This window comes from Plectropomus leopardus, chromosome 3, assembly GCF_008729295.1.
Source record: "Plectropomus leopardus isolate mb chromosome 3, YSFRI_Pleo_2.0, whole genome shotgun sequence".
Taxonomy (NCBI): domain Eukaryota; kingdom Metazoa; phylum Chordata; class Actinopteri; order Perciformes; family Serranidae; genus Plectropomus; species Plectropomus leopardus.
The window spans coordinates 35,138,083-35,157,024 of NC_056465.1; the positions used below are offsets into that span (position 1 = coordinate 35,138,083).

General features: G+C 40.8%; 1 protein-coding gene across 1 annotated transcript; it reads right to left on the bottom strand.

Moving 5' to 3' along the window:
- Positions 1–360: 360 nt before the first annotated feature.
- Positions 361–18,935, bottom strand: LOC121941381 (espin-like protein). Its single transcript, XM_042484168.1, has 11 exons — positions 16,312–18,935; positions 15,153–15,343; positions 13,223–13,409; positions 12,954–13,136; positions 12,679–12,810; positions 4,781–4,945; positions 4,538–4,679; positions 4,200–4,372; positions 3,953–4,117; positions 1,779–2,740; positions 361–1,311 (listed from the first exon to the last, which is right to left on the bottom strand). Exons 1-11 carry the CDS (start codon positions 16,603–16,605, stop codon positions 780–782), a joined length of 3,126 nt encoding a protein of 1,041 aa, XP_042340102.1. The 5' UTR covers positions 16,606–18,935; the 3' UTR covers positions 361–779.
- Positions 18,936–18,942: the final 7 nt, after the last annotated feature.

Sequence of the window (18,942 nt, forward strand, 5' to 3'; positions counted from 1 at the left end):
CCAAAGAGAAACTATGTTGAAATTACAGCGACGACACATACATGTTTTGGACTAACGGCTGATAGAACCACTGATGTAGGCGGACATTTGTACTGTGCAGCAGCTCTTAGTGAAAATATGCTCCTGCTCATATGGTAGGAATAAAATAGTTTCTACGTGAACCTGCTCACATTAAGGTCTGTGGATTATCTTGAATAACCGGGTCATAATTTCTGGAAAGAGACATCGAGAAGCCGAGTGCCGCCTGGTTACATGAAACTGAAAAGTAGGCAGACAGATCTTGGGGTGAACTGTCCCTTTAAGAGATGTGCGAGTTGAAACTGCCTTAAAAATGTAATAAATGAAAAATAAAAAGTGAAATCTTGTCAGTGAGTTTTTACTCTCAGAAACACACACTAGCATTTTAGGCATTCTGGCTTTTGTGATAGGGCTGGGTATGGTTTGAAATATTTTGCCAATTTGACACCTAAGCTTGAACAACAGTACCAAAATATTAACTAAAATCCTTTTATTACTATATAGAAACATAAAAATTGTTTTTAAATTTAACAACGACATCCAAACTTGTGAAATGCATTAGACTTTGATGGTTTAACACAATAAAATTAAAGTATAAAATTTACAAAATAAGTAAACATGGCTTGGAGTCTGGCTGTTCTAGTTTTCTTTACTTGATAGACCATTAAAACCACTCACAACTCAAACAGTTTTTAGGTCTGATACCCAGCCCGAATGTAATCTAACTACAAACAATACAAAAAAATATCAAAAACATGACACTACTCAAAATCAAAAATCTCTGCCTCCTTCTCTTTCCAAAAAGCAAAACTGCGGTCGATGTATTTACAAATTTCCTCGTTGCTGAAACTGGAAATGTCGGTTCCACCGTGGAGCATCCCCTCATCTGGCGTGGGTGTCTGCACAATGACCTTCGGGACCTGTCTAACCTCTGGGAGGATGTGTTTCGCCACCTCTACAGTGCTTTCAGACTGACTCGCTGCGTTTCCAAAGAACTTGACTTTAATGTCCTCGAAGCCGTCCTTCCACTCGCGGTTCCCAGCCTCGATGTCCTGGATGACGGCCTTGTGGAAGTCCCGGACCAGCTCCCAGGGAAAGCTCCCCACGTGGTCGAACACCTCGAAACACAGAAGGTGTCTCATTTTGCGTTCGTCCACAGGAAGCTCCAGCTCCAGGATGTGGAAGTAGCCCAGCATGAAGAGGTCCAAGGTCAGGTTGTCGTACTCCACCAGGACGCCTTCCAGACGAGGTAGGAACTGCTCCGGGGAGTAGAGGGCTTGCTGCCTGTGGAGCCTGAGGAGAACACCGGAGGGTTATTAACGACAACAATGAACCAAGACTAGAGACTGCAGCACCTGGAGTGACTTCAGTTTTCTCTTGTGCTGCGTTCAGATGCCTTCCACAAGCATTTAAACCTCTGAAATGTGAGAAAAATGAAACGTTGTCTTTAATAAACTTGTGTGGCATGGAGTAAGTGTGCAGACGTTAACTTTTTTCCCTCATGACAGTTGATTTTTGATAGCTTTGCACCTATGTGATGTGCATATAACTACCTTTTTTTCAACTTGTATTTTTTTTGAAAACATAAGAAAAAGGCAACAAGCAACTTGGCAAGAAACATCCTGCAAATTGCAAAAAAACCCCGCAAAATGTGACAGGAAAATGACCTGAAAATCAGCTGTGGATAATGGCTAGATATTATAAAGAAATAGAAATTAAAAAAGGGAAAAAAATCTATTAGAAAATGCACGCAGTCCTACCTGCGGATCTGTCTGGACGGGACGCTGGAGATCATGCTCCTCCAGTTTCCCAGCATCTTGTTGACGGCGCTCCTCTGCTTGAAGAAATGTCCCAGAGAGCTGTTCATCATCTTCGACTGGGCGCTCTCCACGCTGCTCCTGCGGTCCAACCCTGATTTTTCGTTGCCTGTCCCCGAGTTCCCGCCGCTCATCTTCCTCTCTGCTGCGTCTTTGCTCTTCAGCGTCACCGTGTAGGCAGACTTCTTCCAGTGGCCTAAAAACAGTACGACTATACGCTCCTTTCTGAGGCTGGTGGTCTCCAGAACATCTGCAACGTTTTCGTCGTAGTCGATGCCGGAGTCACTGTTCTGGTCTGTTTCTGGGGCCGGACTCAAGTCTTTGGGCTCTTTTTCTGACTCGGTGGTCTCAAGCTGAGTAGAAGAACTCAACACGACCGCCTCCTCGGGCTCGTCTGACAAAGGTGAGTTCTGTGTCTCAAAATTGGACTTCAGAGTCCTCACTGACACTCCGAACTGATGGATTTCATCCTCTATCCTCTCCCTGCGTCCCCTGGTGGAGTTCTGTCTGTGCGGCGTCTGAGAGAAGACGGTGATCAGGTCGGTGTTGGGCATCTTGCAGTAGGGCTGGTCCGTCAGGTTGGTCATGAGCAGAGACATGCTCTTTACGATGCCCGAGATGCGGCCGCACCACAAAGGGAGAGGAACCTGACTCGAGAAGTTTCTGAACTGCGTGTTGGCGGTGATGTTGACGATGGGGGCCGGCAGGATGTGCCGGAGCTCCTCGGCCAGACGAGCCAGCTCCAGCTCGTAGCCTTCGCAGTTCCTCTGCATGGAGACGTTGGCAATCTGCTGCTCCACATAGATGAGGTCATCCTCAGTCAGCAGCTCACCAGAGGGGCCCAGGATCGCGTTGTGGGCTTGGGAGTACCTCCAGCTGACTTTGGCATATCTGTTCCCATTTTCCTGTAAGAGAAGCGGCAAACAGCAGGCAGATAAACACGCAGGATGTCATTGCAAAGTTCTTTTTTACATTTTAAATGACTCAGGCGTGAGAGGGAAAAGAGTAATGGTACAGTAAAACTGCGATCCAAACCTCAGAAATATGACTTGACGAGCAATGTGTTATGCATTTGGTGATTTGTTACATGCAATTAAAAGTAAATGATGATCGAATTTCCAAGTGTTTTTCAAAATTTTAGTAATGCATATTTGAAAAAAAAAAGCACCACAAAAATCACACCAGCATTTTTGCTTTGCTCTGTTCAGGCTCAATGAGCGATTGTTTAAAAAGGACTGTCCAACATATTACTGACTTTTTTTACTTTTCTAGGGCTAGAAATGATAAATCAGTTATCAAAATAATTGCTGTTGATCAACTTATTAGTTAATTGACTAATTGTTTTGGCTGATTTATTTTAATTTAATCAAGACGGTCAGCAGTGAAAACAGTTTGTTCAGCAAGATAAAATTCACAAATGAACTCCACTTTTAGGATTTTTGAAACCTAAATGCAATCGCCAGAAGTAAAAAGTTAAAGTTAGGCTATGAATGAACTTCACCACTGTTGCATTACTTACCATCGTCAGCACATCGAGGCTGTAAAGCTGGGCTCAGTGTGATGACTTTTTTGTTTGCAAACACCTTTTTTAAGACGCATAAAAGCTTCAAAGTTTTCGAGTGGGGCATTTAAAGACATGTTTTATGTCACAGAAAAACTAAAGTCTGTTCCGCTTGAGTTAACCACAGACCTTATTTAAGTTATCTAAGAAAAAAACAATCCAAAAACCCATTGACTTCAACATGAGGGAAGCAGGAGTGCCAAAATGTTCACTCATTTCTCATTTAGGCTCATTCTTGCACCAATCTACACAAACTGATTCACTGCATGAAACAGAGACATGTTGGGAAATTTTTAAATCACATGAGCTCCAATGGTAATACTAATCTTAAAGATGTGTAAAAGAGTCAATCTCTAGTCCTGAAAATGAAAACACTGCATTAGAGTTATGAGTATGTGCTCTTCACATCCATCCATCTAATGGTGTCACATCAGTTTTTATAAACTTCATGGCTTTCTTGATTAATAAAATCTGTTGGAGCAAATTCATAAGATTCAGATGAGTGTAGAAATGTAAGTGCATTAACTATTTGTTTTTATCTTTAGAGAGACGTCACCTTCCTCCTCTGATCCTCCTCATCCAGCAGCCTGGCCTGCAGCTGTCTCACCATGACCTGCCTCTTCCACTCAGCGATGGGACGGCCTCTCTCGTCGTGAGTGGGCACCAGGTAGTCGATGTCCGACAGGTTGGCCTCCTCAGTGGGCAGGACCACCATCTTGTTCTGCACAGATACAGTGTTTTAGATAAAGAAAAAGAGGCACTAAAGAATGATATACACAGTGAGGAAAGCTTACTGCACTTACTGCTTGTCCAGTGAAGACTCCTGATATTCCTGATTGTTTTAAGGATTGAATGGACTTCATGTTGCCAAGAAGTTTTCTCTCAGCCAGCAGGTTTGCATCAGGCAACATCATCTTATCAGCAGAGATGTTTTTCTCACTCCCGGTGGCTTTGGTCTGATTGAAACCTTTAATAACTGGAATACAAATCATTGTATTAATTACTCTTGATGTACTGTAATGAACAAAAACACATTTTTTCCTCTTGAGTAGTGACTTCCAGTAACCCATAAGTAGTAATAACAAACACTTTTGGTTAAAAAAAGTCATTAAATAAAGATTCGAATAATTTTTTTACTCACCAGACGTTGCAATATGAACCTGCTCTATCCTGTTGACAGCGTTTCTCTCTGATGAGGCCGGTGTGGATGAGTCAGACGGTGAAGGAGGCGCAGACGGAGGCTGAGGGTATCTCGCCTGCGGGGACTCCTCACTCTCGGGTTGCTAGTTTGGACCAAAAAGAGACATGGCCCGGTTATTATCTAGATTTTGATATATATGTTGTTAAGAATAGAAAACATGGTGAAAAATGGCCGTGTGTTTACCTTTAGACTATCCATGGGTGTGTCAGTGCTGTAAGTGTCCCTGCATGTGTCACTCAGGCAGCCGTAGTAGTCCTCCTCCTCCCTGCTGCGCTGCAACAACACGGCCGGCTTCACCTTCACCTCTTCTTCAGAAATCACCTCGATGGGCTTTTCTGCACAGGCTGTCTGTGAAAGAGACACATTTAAACCTGTTAAAGACTTTTAGAGACCAACAGACTTTTTAGAGACCAAACAAATAACTTATGGGTATTTGAAGAGGTTAGCTTTGCTCCAGGAATATTCAAAAATCTCCGTACAATCAATACAATGACATACTGGGGTCTAATAAGAAAATACTTTAGTTTAGTATGGAAGTCAATTCAGGCCTATACGATTAAAAAACAATCCTGTAAGTCATTATAATGAGAAACTAATGAGAAAATCACTTAGTATCACAAAAAATAAGAAACTTTTTTCAAGATAATGACAAATTTTCTGAAGATGATGAAAAAATGTTCTAAAAATAAGGACTTTTTATCGTAAGATAGAGAAACTTTCTCAAGATAATGAAACATTTTCTCAGAATAATGACCTAGTGTCGTCCAGTATGAGAGACATAAAGCAAAAAAACAGCACATTATGGGATAGTAAGCAACCCTGAATAATTGGCAGCATTTCACACCGCTCTGGGGAGGATGTAGGATGTATGGAAACATTTAGATCCCCTTTAATGAACATGCGTTGTCTTAATGCACTCCATGCAGAATGCATATCAAATTCGGCTCTCCGAGGACATTATTAGTAACCAAAACATCAAAGGCAGCCCTAATATGCTGCCGCATACTGTTGTGCTTTGTGTCCGTGAGGTGGTCCTCGCTATTTCCTCTTGCACGGCACTTTGATGTCCAACAGCACGAAATATGCTGTGACACTGCTCAGGCGGAGGAATTAACTTCCCCGAAGTTGTGCAATCCATAAATAGATAAACAGGGGGAGGGGGGGACGCTGGGAAAATGGGAGCTTGATTCCTTTATGACCCTTCTCGTAACAGTTCAATGTCCTTAAAGCTATGATGAACCGGTCCGTGTGTGTGTTTAATTAGACCCAGTGGCCAGAGAGCATTTGGTTTTCATCAGCACCCCATCACCATTGCCACGCAGATACAGTATATAGTAGATAGCCTAGCCTAGTTTTGGCCCGGCTCCACTCTCCCTCTATCAAAGAGCACAGAGAGCGCCGATCACTACAGATTAGGAGCCAAGAGTTAAGAAACAGCTACTCGGTGCTGTCTCATTGTCCAACACGCAGCACCAGTAATCTGCGGTCCCTGTGGGTTGAGCCACGAGAGAGTTTTCAGCATGTGTATTTAAAAAACACGTCTTGTAATTCTGGATTCGATCATGAAAACAACCTGCTTCCACATGAAATATTCACGTTCTTGGTGATAAATTGCAACGTGGAATGTATACAGCGGGTGGACATTATACACAGAACACTATAGTGTAAATACACGTCCGCTCACATGTTAAAATACTCTCAGGTTTCCAGCATGGAGTTGAGTGCTTGAGAGGCTGACAGACATGCTGGCTTTTACCAACATTTACAGCTTTTTTGCAAGCCACTGTAACTAAACAAGACTAAAAACAATATTTGTCTACATCACACTGAAACATTATAACAACTACTGGATCCAAAAACTAAATGTAGACACAGTGCAGAGTTCAAAACAGAAGAAAAATCAGGTCCAGTTTACAAAGAAATCAACAATGACAACAGAAAGTAATGTCCAGAGCCTGGAGTATTAGTCATGCCTAACCGTAAGAGGCCACAACTGATCAGAAAGTAGGTCAAACACTGCCAACACATCTGTCAGGAGAAATTGCAAAACTTTCCTGTCATTTGACAAAAATAATTACTCAGTCTATCCAGTCACTTATTTATGAACAAATGCTGAATGAAAATAATGTGAGAAAGCACAAAGACGAGCAAAAACAAGCAAAAGCACCACAGAAAGCACAACTAACAGTGAGAATGATCTCTAAACAAACCAAACTGACCTTGAACAATCCTCCCTGTGCACACCGCTGAGACTTCGCTTCACAGTAAGACTCCGGACACACCGACTCCTGCAGCCAGCTATCCCTCCGTATTGCGGATGTGACACTATCGTAAGATCACCAACCACTCGTTTGACACCATCATCAGCATCTCCGCCAGTGGCCAAGGGCCGCCAGGTAATAAACAAAAACTCTGATCGGAGAATGCTGTTAATAATTAAGGGAAAGGATAGGATGGCCGGTAATGTCACTAATGCACGGACAAACCAATGGCCATGTTGTGGCACGAGAGGAGGTATCAGCGGAAGACTTGTCAAAGCAGCTGGAAAAGAGACATTTTATCCACGCGCGCTCTGCTGCTTTTTCCACTAGGAACAATTGAACGGAGGAACTCATTTATCAACCTTTTTGTTTTGTGTGTGTGTGTGTGTGTGTGTGTGTGAGGGAGAGGGTGGCTTTAAAATCAGCCTGAGATGATGAGTAAACTGTGACAGCGGAAACACAATGTGACACCATAAGCTTAAATAAACGGGTTTGACTCGATGTGGAAACGCTGACAACAACAAACAGAGTGCCGTGGCAAACTTTGGTCACATTGTTCTGGATTTTATGACTGAAATTGAACACTAATTCATCAATTTTCTGATGAAAATCAAATCAAATCTGACACGTTCCAGCATCCTTTCGAGAAAGACAATTAAAATTAATTTAAAAAAAAGGCAATTGGGCATATAGTGGAGACCAAGCAAATTTTGAGACGCACCAGCTAGCAATTTTCGTTCTGAGAAGGGTACAATGCAATGTTTTTTTTACTGTAAATATTTTCAACAGGTATCTATCATTTCTTGTTATTTCTTTATAGCAGGTCACCCAAGTTAAATGTCACGCATGTCAGTGGGATCTGCAACCCAAGAATCTGCTGCATGATTCCCAAACATTTCCCCAAAATGATTGTATCTTTGGTCTAGAGCGACAGTGTGCACTACGACCCAGGACCAAAACACAAAGAATTTGGTAAGTTTCTGTCCTGTCGTATTATATTTATCTCATCTCATATTGGAATGATATCTACAAGTCTCTCCTCCAAAATTTGTAAGACTTGTTTCTGGAAGACTGTTCCTCCTTTAAAGTGATATAATATGTTGTTACGTGTTTTCTGTCTAAATGAAATAAAAAGATAAGTGGCATCATTTCGCCAACTGGCGCTCACAAACATAACATAAGTTCTCCATGTTTTTCTTCCGCAGCTTGACTGGATGTTGTCAGATTCAAACAAAGTGCATCATCTGGAAACTAAGTTTTAACTTTCTGTAAATGACAAATGTTCGGTGAATCACAAGGAAATTGAATCGATTCATCACACACTTTTTAAAATAACATACTTTTTAACCTTTGGACTTGGAGGAAAGTATCAATTATTTCCAAGTCAAAAGGCTCAAGTTCAAGTGAAGTCACTAGTCATCTGTGTTAAAGACCAAGAAGAGTAGCAAGTCACTTTTTGATTTTTGAGTCCAGGTATGTATGGCTGTTACTAACAATTACTGCCATTATGATTAATCAGTTATTCTTTCGATCACTTGTAGTCTCTAAAATGTCAAAAAATGTCAAGAATGAATGAATATTGGCCGTTTAGTCTGACTAACAACAAACTGACTCAAAATGTGATTAAAATAGCAAATCAACGATCAATTTTCTGCAGATCAACTAGTCGATTGTTGAACTAATGACAGCAGATCTACAGCTATAAATAGATTTTAACATCTTGGCTTTAAATACTTTGAAAGTTGAATTTGCAGAGGGTGTTACAGTGTGTATGGGGAAAAGATTTTATAGCTCGGTAAAATATCTCGACCATCTGTGATGCACATGCATCTGTAACGCAGCCAAGCTTTGTAAGAATCCAACAGGTCAACAGACCTGATGTGGACGAGGACAGAGGACTTCAGAAGTGGAATATCATCAGATTATTTTCTCAGACAAAATAAAAAATATAAAAAGTTTATCAGACGCTCCCTAGAGATAATGTTTACTATATGTTTTATTAATAGTTAAACTAAAAGCCATTAAAGAATGTGTTCTGTTTCTCAATGCAAAACACAATGCCAAAATCTTGACAAAATAACAGATGAATTAGACGACAATGTGCTTCCTCTGTCCAAGTGTTCTAAAAATACCGTTTTTAAACAACAGCATCTCTGCGGCCCGAACGCTGTGAATGGAGAGCGAAAACCACAAATGTGTGTGAAGTAAACTTCACATCACACTCTGTTTATTTGATTGCAGCTGTTCCTGAGATGTGAGATGAGGAAGAGCGGTTGACAGCGCTGAACGAGTCTGACCTCGTTGTGAGCGATCCAAGCATGCGGAGGGGCCAAACACACACATCTCTCCCCGGTCAACGTCCCAATCCATTTAGGTCGCTGCTCGGAAATGAGATTATCTGACTGACACTTAAGAACCGATGAAACCCCGTGATCCATGCAGCACTTTACAGACCTAAAACACCACCAGAAATGTAATTAACCCTTTGAAACCTGGATTGACGTCAGTTTTCTCACAAGCATTTGAACTTCGGAAATGTGAGCAAATTGGTTTGATTTCTTTCAAAAACAAACACAATCAACAATATGGCAAGAAATGTCCTGCAAAATGCAAAAAAAAGGTTAAAAATTTGGCAAAAAAGAGAGGTAGAGAGATTGCTGGAAAATTATTTTTTAAAAGAAAACTAGGGAAATTGTCCATATAACTTAAGTTGTAATTATCATCATTTTATATTAAAATTATGCTACAGAAAAAATAAATTTTTTATTTTCTGCTGATTACTATTATTTAATTTTTTGCAATTTTTTAGGTCATTTTCCTTTTTTTTTTTTTTACTTTTTTCTTTCCATTTTTGCCTTATTTTCAAGATTTCTATTAACTTTTTAGTATTTTTTTTTTTTTTTGCTATTTTTGTGTCATTTCTTGTTAAGTTGCTCATTTCCTTTTTCCATGTTTTTGAATGAAATCAAGCCAATATGCTCAGGTTTCAGAGGGTTAGAGCACCTCTACTTGTGCAGCTCATTGTTGGCACAGTAGATTTCAAACACATTCTGCGCTCCAAATATTTGGAGGTTTTTAAATCAATTAACTTTTTTTAAAGATTCTCTATCAGATGTCCCCTTTGTTCACATCAAGCCTCTGTCTGTCTGTCTGTCTGAGACACCTGATACATCATTCTGTCTGCTACCAACATAACACAGAGGTGACAATCATAGCACTTCCAAGTCCCTGGAAAAAAAAAAACCCAAAACATGACACACAATCAAACGTGTGTTTGAAGCCAGTGACATCCTGCTCTCCGAGTCCACAGAGGGATAGAGTTGCCGGTTCCAGGCATCAGAATGGTGAAAACGCTGAAACTTAAGCTTGTGGATCTCATAACGGGCTCAGCCCCTGGGCCCTCCACCTGAGCCGCTGGAGAGGGGTAACTGATAGGCCCTTAGCTGGCGGCGGCTCCGGCTGCGTTCGACGTCGCAGCGGCCCCTGCGCTAATTAGCTCTCCATTGTGGATGGGAGGATTATTTGTGAAGGGGAGCTCAGCAGCCACGCCTCGCCGGCTCCCTATCATCATCCTCTTTATGTATGAGTGCTGCTCTTCTCTGCTGACTTATTAATGGCTTCTATTGGGCCCCGACAGCTTTCATTACTGTGCGTGTACGTCGCCGCGTCGTCTGAGCCGAAGGCGGCGAGCGAAGTGTGATGGGGAGAAACGAGGACAGGCTGCAGGGGGACAGCTGTGAGGCTTTAAGGTTCAACAAGTCTGATGACAGAGTGGTTCCCCAAAGGCTCTGACAGTTAACACTTTAATCTGTTTCCCATTTAAATCAACTTCACAAGTTTAAATTTAAAGGGATAGTTCAGATTTTTGGAGGTGGGTTTGTATGAGGTGCTTATCCACAGTTAGTGGACACAAACAGCAGATCAGGGACACGCAGCTTGCTTTGCTTGGGGGCCACTTTTGCGAAATAACAGCAGGGCAGGGGCCCGTCACAGCAGCCCCATTCATGTTTCTAGGATTTTAGGGCATTTGTAGGATCTTAGAAAGTTTATAGGATTGAAACATGTTTCTTGGTTTTTCTGACATTTCTCAGATTTTAGGACATTCCTAGAAATTAAGGACATTTCTAGGATTTTAGGAAAATTCCAGAACTTCAGGAAGTTTCTAAGATTTTAGTATTTACGAATTTGGGATTATTTGGGATAATTTCCTGGATTTTAGGATGTTTCTAGAATTTTAGTACATTTTTAGGACTTGAGGAAGTTTCCAGGATTTTAGGACATTTCTCGGATTTTGTGACATTTCTAGGACATTTATAGGATTTCCTGATGTTTCTGGGATTTTAGGACAGTTTTAGGATTTCACACATTTGTAGGATTTTAGGACATTTTCAGGATTTTCTAGTTTCTAGGATTTTAGGATTTTTTTTAGGATCTATGATATGGACATAAGGGGCTTAGCTATGACCTCTGTCAGGGGTTTTGGGAGATAAAAATTAGATAAAAATTTTGATAAAAATGCTCCATGTTGTTGCTGTTGTGTGTACTCTGGCACCTTATATATACTAAAAGTACAAAAAACATTCAACCCTGCAACCTATCAGAGGCCAGATTTGGGCTGCAGGCTGTAAGTTGAGAATCACTGCAGCTTATGGCAGTCGACACGCCCCCAGTATGAAGAGGCAGGCAGGAGCTTAGTGCTATATTTTATGCTATATTGAGAGTATTTTCACTGCATTACCCTCTGACAGCTCGTTGCGACAGGGATAGCCACAAACAGCTTCAGTTCTCCATCTTTGCTCTAAGCCACCAGACTCCATTGACAAAAACAGTAGTTTTAGCTAAGTGAACAGAGGAGCTGCTGGTTGACGGCTGCTTCGATTACTTAGTCTGTTTGTGTTATTGTTTGACTTTGGTAATCTAAACTAACCCTTTTAAATGCCAAAGTCACACAATAACACAAACATAATAACCGATCAAGGCAGCAACAGACCAGCAGCTCCAGTGTTCAGGGATGTTAAATCAATGTTTTTTTTTAATGGAGTCTGGCTTTGAAGAAAGCAACATAAACGCTTCATTTCCTGTTGGAAATCACTGTCTGGCATTAAGGTAAAGTGGTGAAAATACTCTCAATATAGCCTACACTTAAACTAATACTGATTTTTTTTTAGGAGGCTAAAATATGTTTTGTTTCTGAGCCTCCGCAGCAGTCCACTGCTTCCAACTATCACTTTAAGTGTCAGCATCAACTGTAATCCATAATTATGTAGCTATTCAGAAGAAAAACAAATTAAGAGGCTGTGCACAGCAATTAATTTGTGTTGATTGCAGGACAGTTTTTAGCCGAGTTGACACTCGCAGGCAACACCAGCACAAACAATGTGTTCACACTAAAATATTCATCAGTCACAATAAGGAGTGTCGTGCTTTCTGCGCAAAACAAAAGAGTCTAATCTCAAGAGAGTCCTCTGTGGCAAACTGAGAACAACCAATCTCCTCCGGCACTCACGGCACCATCGCCTGTAATGCCTTATTAAACACGAAAGCCCTCATCCTCCACTTTCTTAGACCTCTTAAACTGAGAGCAATCAGGCTGAGTGGAAGACAACAGCACTGGAGAAGGACAGGCCTGACCTGCATGAAATACAAATTAAGAAAATGATTCACCGTGGTTCCGAGATCCTCCAGATGTTTGCTGTTGACCGCAAACTGGCTTTGATTTGCATGCCAGAATAAACAGCTGGGCAGTACGGACACAGAAAGAGGACTGAGAACAGGGAAACGTGTAAAGAAAATGCTGTAGCTGAGAGTGAGAGAGCTTACATTTTTCTCCATGGCACGGAGATATCTGGCACATTCATGGTGTCCATTGTACTCTGCCAAGTCTGCTGCTGTGAACCCATCAACATCTTGATCTGAGGGGCTCGCTTGATTGGCCAACAGGATTTTACAGCACTGAAATCAGAAAGAAAGGGCGACAGTGGTGCAGAACACAGAAATATGTGTTAAATATTGCTTTATGAATACAGTTTTAGATTGTTCAGACAAGATAAGACAAAAACAGCAGGAGAAAACTGAAACAAATATTTTTGTCCAACCTCCAGCTCTCCATTCTCTGCAGCATCATGAAGCGGAGTCCCTCCCCAGTAGTCCTTGATGACCTTTGAACCCATGTGCAGCAGCCTCTCCAAGATACAATAGTGCCCTCTGCTGGCAGCAAAGTGCAGAGCAGTCGCTCCGTCTCTGTCCTGGCAGGACAGGCTGACATCAGTGCAGGTCACCTTATTTAGGAGTAAAGAAAAAAAAGGATTACAGTGTGTGGTGATTAAATAATATATTTAGGAAACACTCGTGCTTCTCTACTGACCAGCCACACCACCACAGCCTGGTGGCCCATGTGAGCAGCAGCGTGCAGGCAGGTCATGCCATCGTGGGCCCTCAGGTGGACGTCAGCCCCGGAGGCGTTCACAAGGTACTCAGCGACGTGCAGGTGTCCTTCCTGGCAGGCCAGATAGAGCGGAGTAGCACCGAGGACGGTCTGGTGGTTCACACACCTGTTCACGAACAACAGGGGGGCACAAGGTTTAGTGACCAGAATCATCTCTAAAATGCTTTAAAACATGTCAGTATGAGATCAATACTAAAACTGACAGATGCAACATACTAATTTCATATGAAGATGATTCATGATGTTAAAACATGCAACAGTTATATCTTTTAGGGTATTTTACCCATAATCGGCTTCTGTTAAGTAGATTCAATTACTGAAGTGATGGACAAACTTAAAGCGAAATTCATTGTTGAGTATAAATCACAAATAATTATTCTAGTGTTGATAACTGAACTGATTCTCATTTGTAGCTTTATTGGTATTTTAGTCATAACAGGTGCAACCTTATGGGGGAGGAAAATTGACATAAGTATCAATAAAAAGAAATGCATAAAAAATACAAGAATAAATTAATAAATAAATAAATGCTTAAGTACATACAAATAGGAAAATATAAAAAGAAATCTGTGCAAAAATAAAGAAATAAATGCAGTTTGGGACCTCCAACCTAATTAAGATACAGACACAGAAATGCAGAAAAGAATAGTTGTGCAAAAATGTAACAATAATTAAAAAATATGTAATTATTTATCGATATCCTGGTTATTATCAGCTTTTATTTATCTATACCCATATTTAATTTAACATTTATTAAGAAATTATTTTTAAATTTTCATTTTTATTTATTAATTCCTTAATATTTCTACATTCATTTATTTATGTACTTATGTATATTCCTGTCTTCATTTATTTTGGTATTCATTAATTTAAATAATTAACTCATTCTTGTTTGTTTTGTTTTTTTTTTAAACAAATATTTATTTAATAATACCTATGTCAAATTTTGTTATCCAAACAACCTGATAAACCTGAATAAGTCCGTCAAAATTTGGAATTTAAAGAGTTTCTCCAACTACTGGAAATGTATTGGTTTGTGTGTTTTATTATTCTCTATTACATTGTTGAATATAGTGGTGATATACAGTATTATCTACACTCTCTAAATATTATTACTCTAAATTAACTTTAAAAAGATACCCTTAAAATGCTAAAATCAATTCTAAAATGAATCCAAAGTCAGTTTATGTCATTATTTGGTCCAAGAACCCCGACAGGAATCTTACACCTCAAAAACACAGGATATGACACGTTTTTGGATATAAGCCGAGGATTGAAACCTTTATTCTTGTCTTCACAGCCGAGCTGCATTTACTTTCACATACGTACTGCACTCAATGACCTGAAACCCGGCATGTGACCAACAGTGTCCAGGCATGTATTATTCACAGGTTGACCCTGGTCACATGTGATTGTCTGACCCCGTCATGCGTCATGCTGATTACAGTCACACTCTCCTGTAACGAGGAAATGAAGCAGGAGGAGTAACATGTTTTCTCTGGTCGTCACTAAGTGCCACTGTCTCAGGTTAAGGAGATGGAGGAGAGGTGGGACTGATGGATGGGTGGAAGGGGATTAGTATTTCACATGTGCCCAAAATCATACTTTTAAATTATCTTTAAAGTGTCATATTTTTATTGTAACTTTAACTGGCCTTAGTTTGGCATCATTGTTTGGCTCTTATTGCTGTGTTGCCTCTCAGGAAACCCTTTTTTCTTCTGTTTTGCCTTGTTTGTCAAAGCACTTTGTAAACTCTGTTTTTAAAGGTGATGTATAATTTAAGTTATTATTATTATTATTATCATTTTTACTATTATTCAGGCGTGACCTCAGTTGTCTGTGAACTCACCCCGGTGCCTGCTGTATGAGTAGTTTTAAACAGGTGAGGTCCCCATTGGCTGCAGCATAGTGAGCAGGTACGGCTCCACAGTTTGTCTGCACCTCGGCCACGCCTCCGACAGACAGCAGCCACTTTATGACCTCCACACACCCGAACCGGGCGGCCAGGTGGAGCGCAGTGGCACCAGCAGCATCTCTATCCTGGAAACATTCATTTTTCATTTGAGAGAAACATTTAACAAACCTTCTTCCCTAACAATCCCTCCACACTGTCCTTGTACTGCCTATAATATAATATATATATTTCATAAGTATTTAAAGCTTTGAATCCAGAAACAGAAAAAAGGCAACTTGGTAAAAAACAAATACATTATTATTATTCAATTACTTTGAAACAAATAGCAAGAAATTTGTAGATGACAAATTTTAGTTTTTTTATTTTATTTCTAAAGTTAGGGAAAAATGTATGAGGGGGGATCACGTTTACATTTTTTAAATTATTTTAAAAATGTCCTTGTTTTTTTCTTTTTATTTGCTTTTTCTCTCTCTCTCTTTTTTTGTTTTACTAATTTTTTTTGCAAATTTCAGGTCGTCACTTAGTCACTGGCTAATATTTAGGCAATTTTCTTGGCTCCCCCCCCCCCCAAATGTTTATTCTTATACTAATAATTAGGTAATTTTCTCATACTTTTTCCCACTAATTTCTTGCTCATTTTGGGGTAATTTATTCTTTAGTTCCTCATAACCATCTTCCCATGTTTTTGGGGAAAAAAGCCAATTTGCTCATGTTTTTAAGAAAAAAACAGACACTATGTAGACTTGAGTCCATGCTAGCAGCAAGTTCAGTGAGTGGGAGCTCCCCTCCAGCATCTGGACGTAATTACACTTGCTACACAATACTAATGGATACCCAGTAAGTCAACACCGTATGATGTAATCAGCTGGTAACACATCTGAAAAGGTAGCATACTGTACCTTTTACAACTGCAGTGATGTAACCGCACTCTGGGATCAGTTAGATGACCATCTAAAGCCTGAATTTAGACTCGCACACAAAGGAGTCGGTGGAAATTACCAGGAAAGCTGGACATGTGGCATCTCTCCAAGGCATTTGAGCACTCAGGGTAGGTTTCCCTCCCTCGCTCTTTGTACAGATTGGATAAACTTACCTCAATGTTGCAGCCTCCCTGGTCTATCAGCCACTGCAGCTCCCGGATGTGGCCAGTAGCTGCTGCATCATGTGCTGGCGTGGCTCTGTTTGAGGCCCGGGCGTCAGCTACCAGCCCCAGCTCGCTCACCAGGAACTGCAGGCACTCCAGGCGTCCACACCTGGCCGCGTGGTGCACCGGGCCTGCACCTTGAGCATCTGTGATGACAGGTGAGAGGTGACCAGAGGATGCCAGCTCCTTCAGGGTGGAAAGATCCCCTGCTCGAGCAGCCTGGATGGCCCGATGCAGCACCATCCCTGGCTGCTACGAGTCAGTTATGGCATGCAGAACAAGCTCCCCGGAGCTCTTTGGCTCCCACCACATTACCATCTCTTTCTCGCTCATGCTCATTCAATAACAAAAACTCATGCACTCATTGCCTCTTCCAGAGCCAGGAAAGTGACACCTGAGCGGCAGCCAGCTGGCGGGCACGGCTGTTGGGGAGAGAGGAGGGGGTCAGAGCCAGTGAGATAGAAAGGTAATGAAAGACGGGTGGAGGCGCAGCACTCGTGGCCTCCTGCTCTCCTTTGTGTGGCAGTGACCATATGCTGGCACACGCACCCACGCTTCACTGGAGATGGGGGAGCTGAGGCGGCACGGAAACTTAAGTAATGGGAGAAGTCGGAGCCAAGGCTTGGTGGATTACAATGAGTGTTATTTTTTACAACTATTTTAAAAATTCATCTCAGCGGGGATGACTGAACACGTTACATTTGCAAGATTAGAATCCACATATACATTTTTCTTTCTCTCAATTGATTAGAAAAATATTAATATGTTAATATTTTATGTCAATAATGGGCATACATGTCAGCCTGACTCCAATTAGCTGATTAGCTCCTCATATGACGTGGTGGAAGCTGAGTACAGTCATCTCTCCATAACATCATCACCCCTCAGGTCACTTCAACTTCTTCCATTTTTTATTATTTATATTAAATATTTCAACCATTTTACATGGCCGGCTAAAGTGGCAACAGACATGATTTTGCTTTAACTTATTATTATGAAGTCAATGTTGATTGCACAATGTGATGGCTTCAGAATAATGATACCTATGGAGTCAAGACTGGTTCCCTAAATAAAACACCTCGGCTTTTATTACGCAATTCTGTCTGCCACTGAGTGTGACGGCTCGATTTATGGCAAAAGGACATGTGTCAACCATTGCACATTTATTTTTATAAAAGAATACTTCACCAGCAAATAAACCCAATTTTTATATCACGTATTCACTGTTTTTCCTTGATTTTGTAAAGAAAATATTTTCTGGCATGCCTCTGCAGTAAACGGAGAATCCAAAAAGGGGAGAACATTCTTCAAGCCCACATTTAACAGTAAAACTAGATTAAAAAAATCTGTTTACAAACTTCTCAAATACATGCATTTTTGCTCGAACATTAGCGCGCCCTGAGCGTTCCTTTCACTGGCCCCATCTGCAAGATCCCACAAGGACGTTACGCAGGTTTTTAGGTCACTCCTCTCAGCTCAAAGACAGTTGTATAAATATAAAATCAATTAATTTATTTGTCACATGGAATTATTCACAGTACACCTCCAGTGAGATGTTTGATCCCGTTTTGCATCTTCTTGCATCTTTGGCTGCTAATTGTTCATGTTTCCAAAAAGTTTTGGTAATCTGTGGTTTCTGGTTATGAAATGATTTAACTGTCCGGCATCCCGACTTCAACAAAACAGTCGTACGGTTGGTACTCTCGAACATGTGCGGCGACTCCACTCTGCAGCTACCTCTGCACCGTGTACAGCAGTGCTGCACAGCAGATTGAAAGCACCTCACATTTCCACCGACACAACAGTCCTTATTCAACATAAAGTGCTCGCCTCCTCTCCTTCTCTTACCAGAGTTGCTCTGGCAGATCTGCATGTAAGTAAAGAGCCTCCTGGCTGAATCGCAACGTCCAGGATTCAGCCGAGTTGAATCAAAGTCTCTGTCTCTGCAGACTGCGATGTCACTGGAAACTGATGCTGCACAGAAGTCATCCATGGAAAAATGATAAAAGGACATAACTGACCTTGTTTACAGTTCAAGTTGTCCCGTCAAAAGTTTTACAGACGTCTCTTATATAATGGTGCTCTATGGGGAAAATGTTTTTTTTTGGCTGCAGGGGATTTTATTTGCTGCAATACTGCAAGAGTCCACAGGGTAAAAACTGAGCAATGTTCCTGGGCGCCTGACTTAGTAAATTGTGTTTTGATCAAGGAGTTAACCCTTTGAAACTTGACAGAAGGCAATAAGCAACTTAATAAGAAATTACCAAAAATAGCACTAAATATGTGAAAAAAGTACAACGAAATTACCTGATTATTAACACAAAAAAGTGTTACGTTTAAAAAAAACAAAGGCAAGAAAATTAGCCAAAATTGGCAAGTTAAAAAGGCCAGTGATGTGACTTAAGAAATAGTGCTTAAGAAATATAAATAATTAAGTAACCTCATTTTAAATACATGATTATGATAATTATATATATGGGTGAACAGACTTTTCTTACAGCTTCATTTTTTTTTTCTAAATCTAGTTTCTTGCAATCTGCAGGACATTTCTCACGAAGTTACTCATTGCTTTTTCTGATT

Excerpts from the sequence above, each read along its gene's own strand:
- LOC121941381 (XM_042484168.1), bottom strand. The coding sequence starts at position 16,605 with ATGGTGCTGCATCGGGCCATCCAGGCTGCTCGAGCAGGGGATCTTTCC. Across the intron at positions 4,373-4,537 it reads GGTTCATATTGCAACGTCTG|TTATTAAAGGTTTCAATCAG; the intron begins GTGAGTAAAAAA and ends TTTGTATTCCAG. Across the intron at positions 1,312-1,778 it reads CCGTCCAGACAGATCCGCAG|GCTCCACAGGCAGCAAGCCC; the intron begins GTAGGACTGCGT and ends TGTTCTCCTCAG.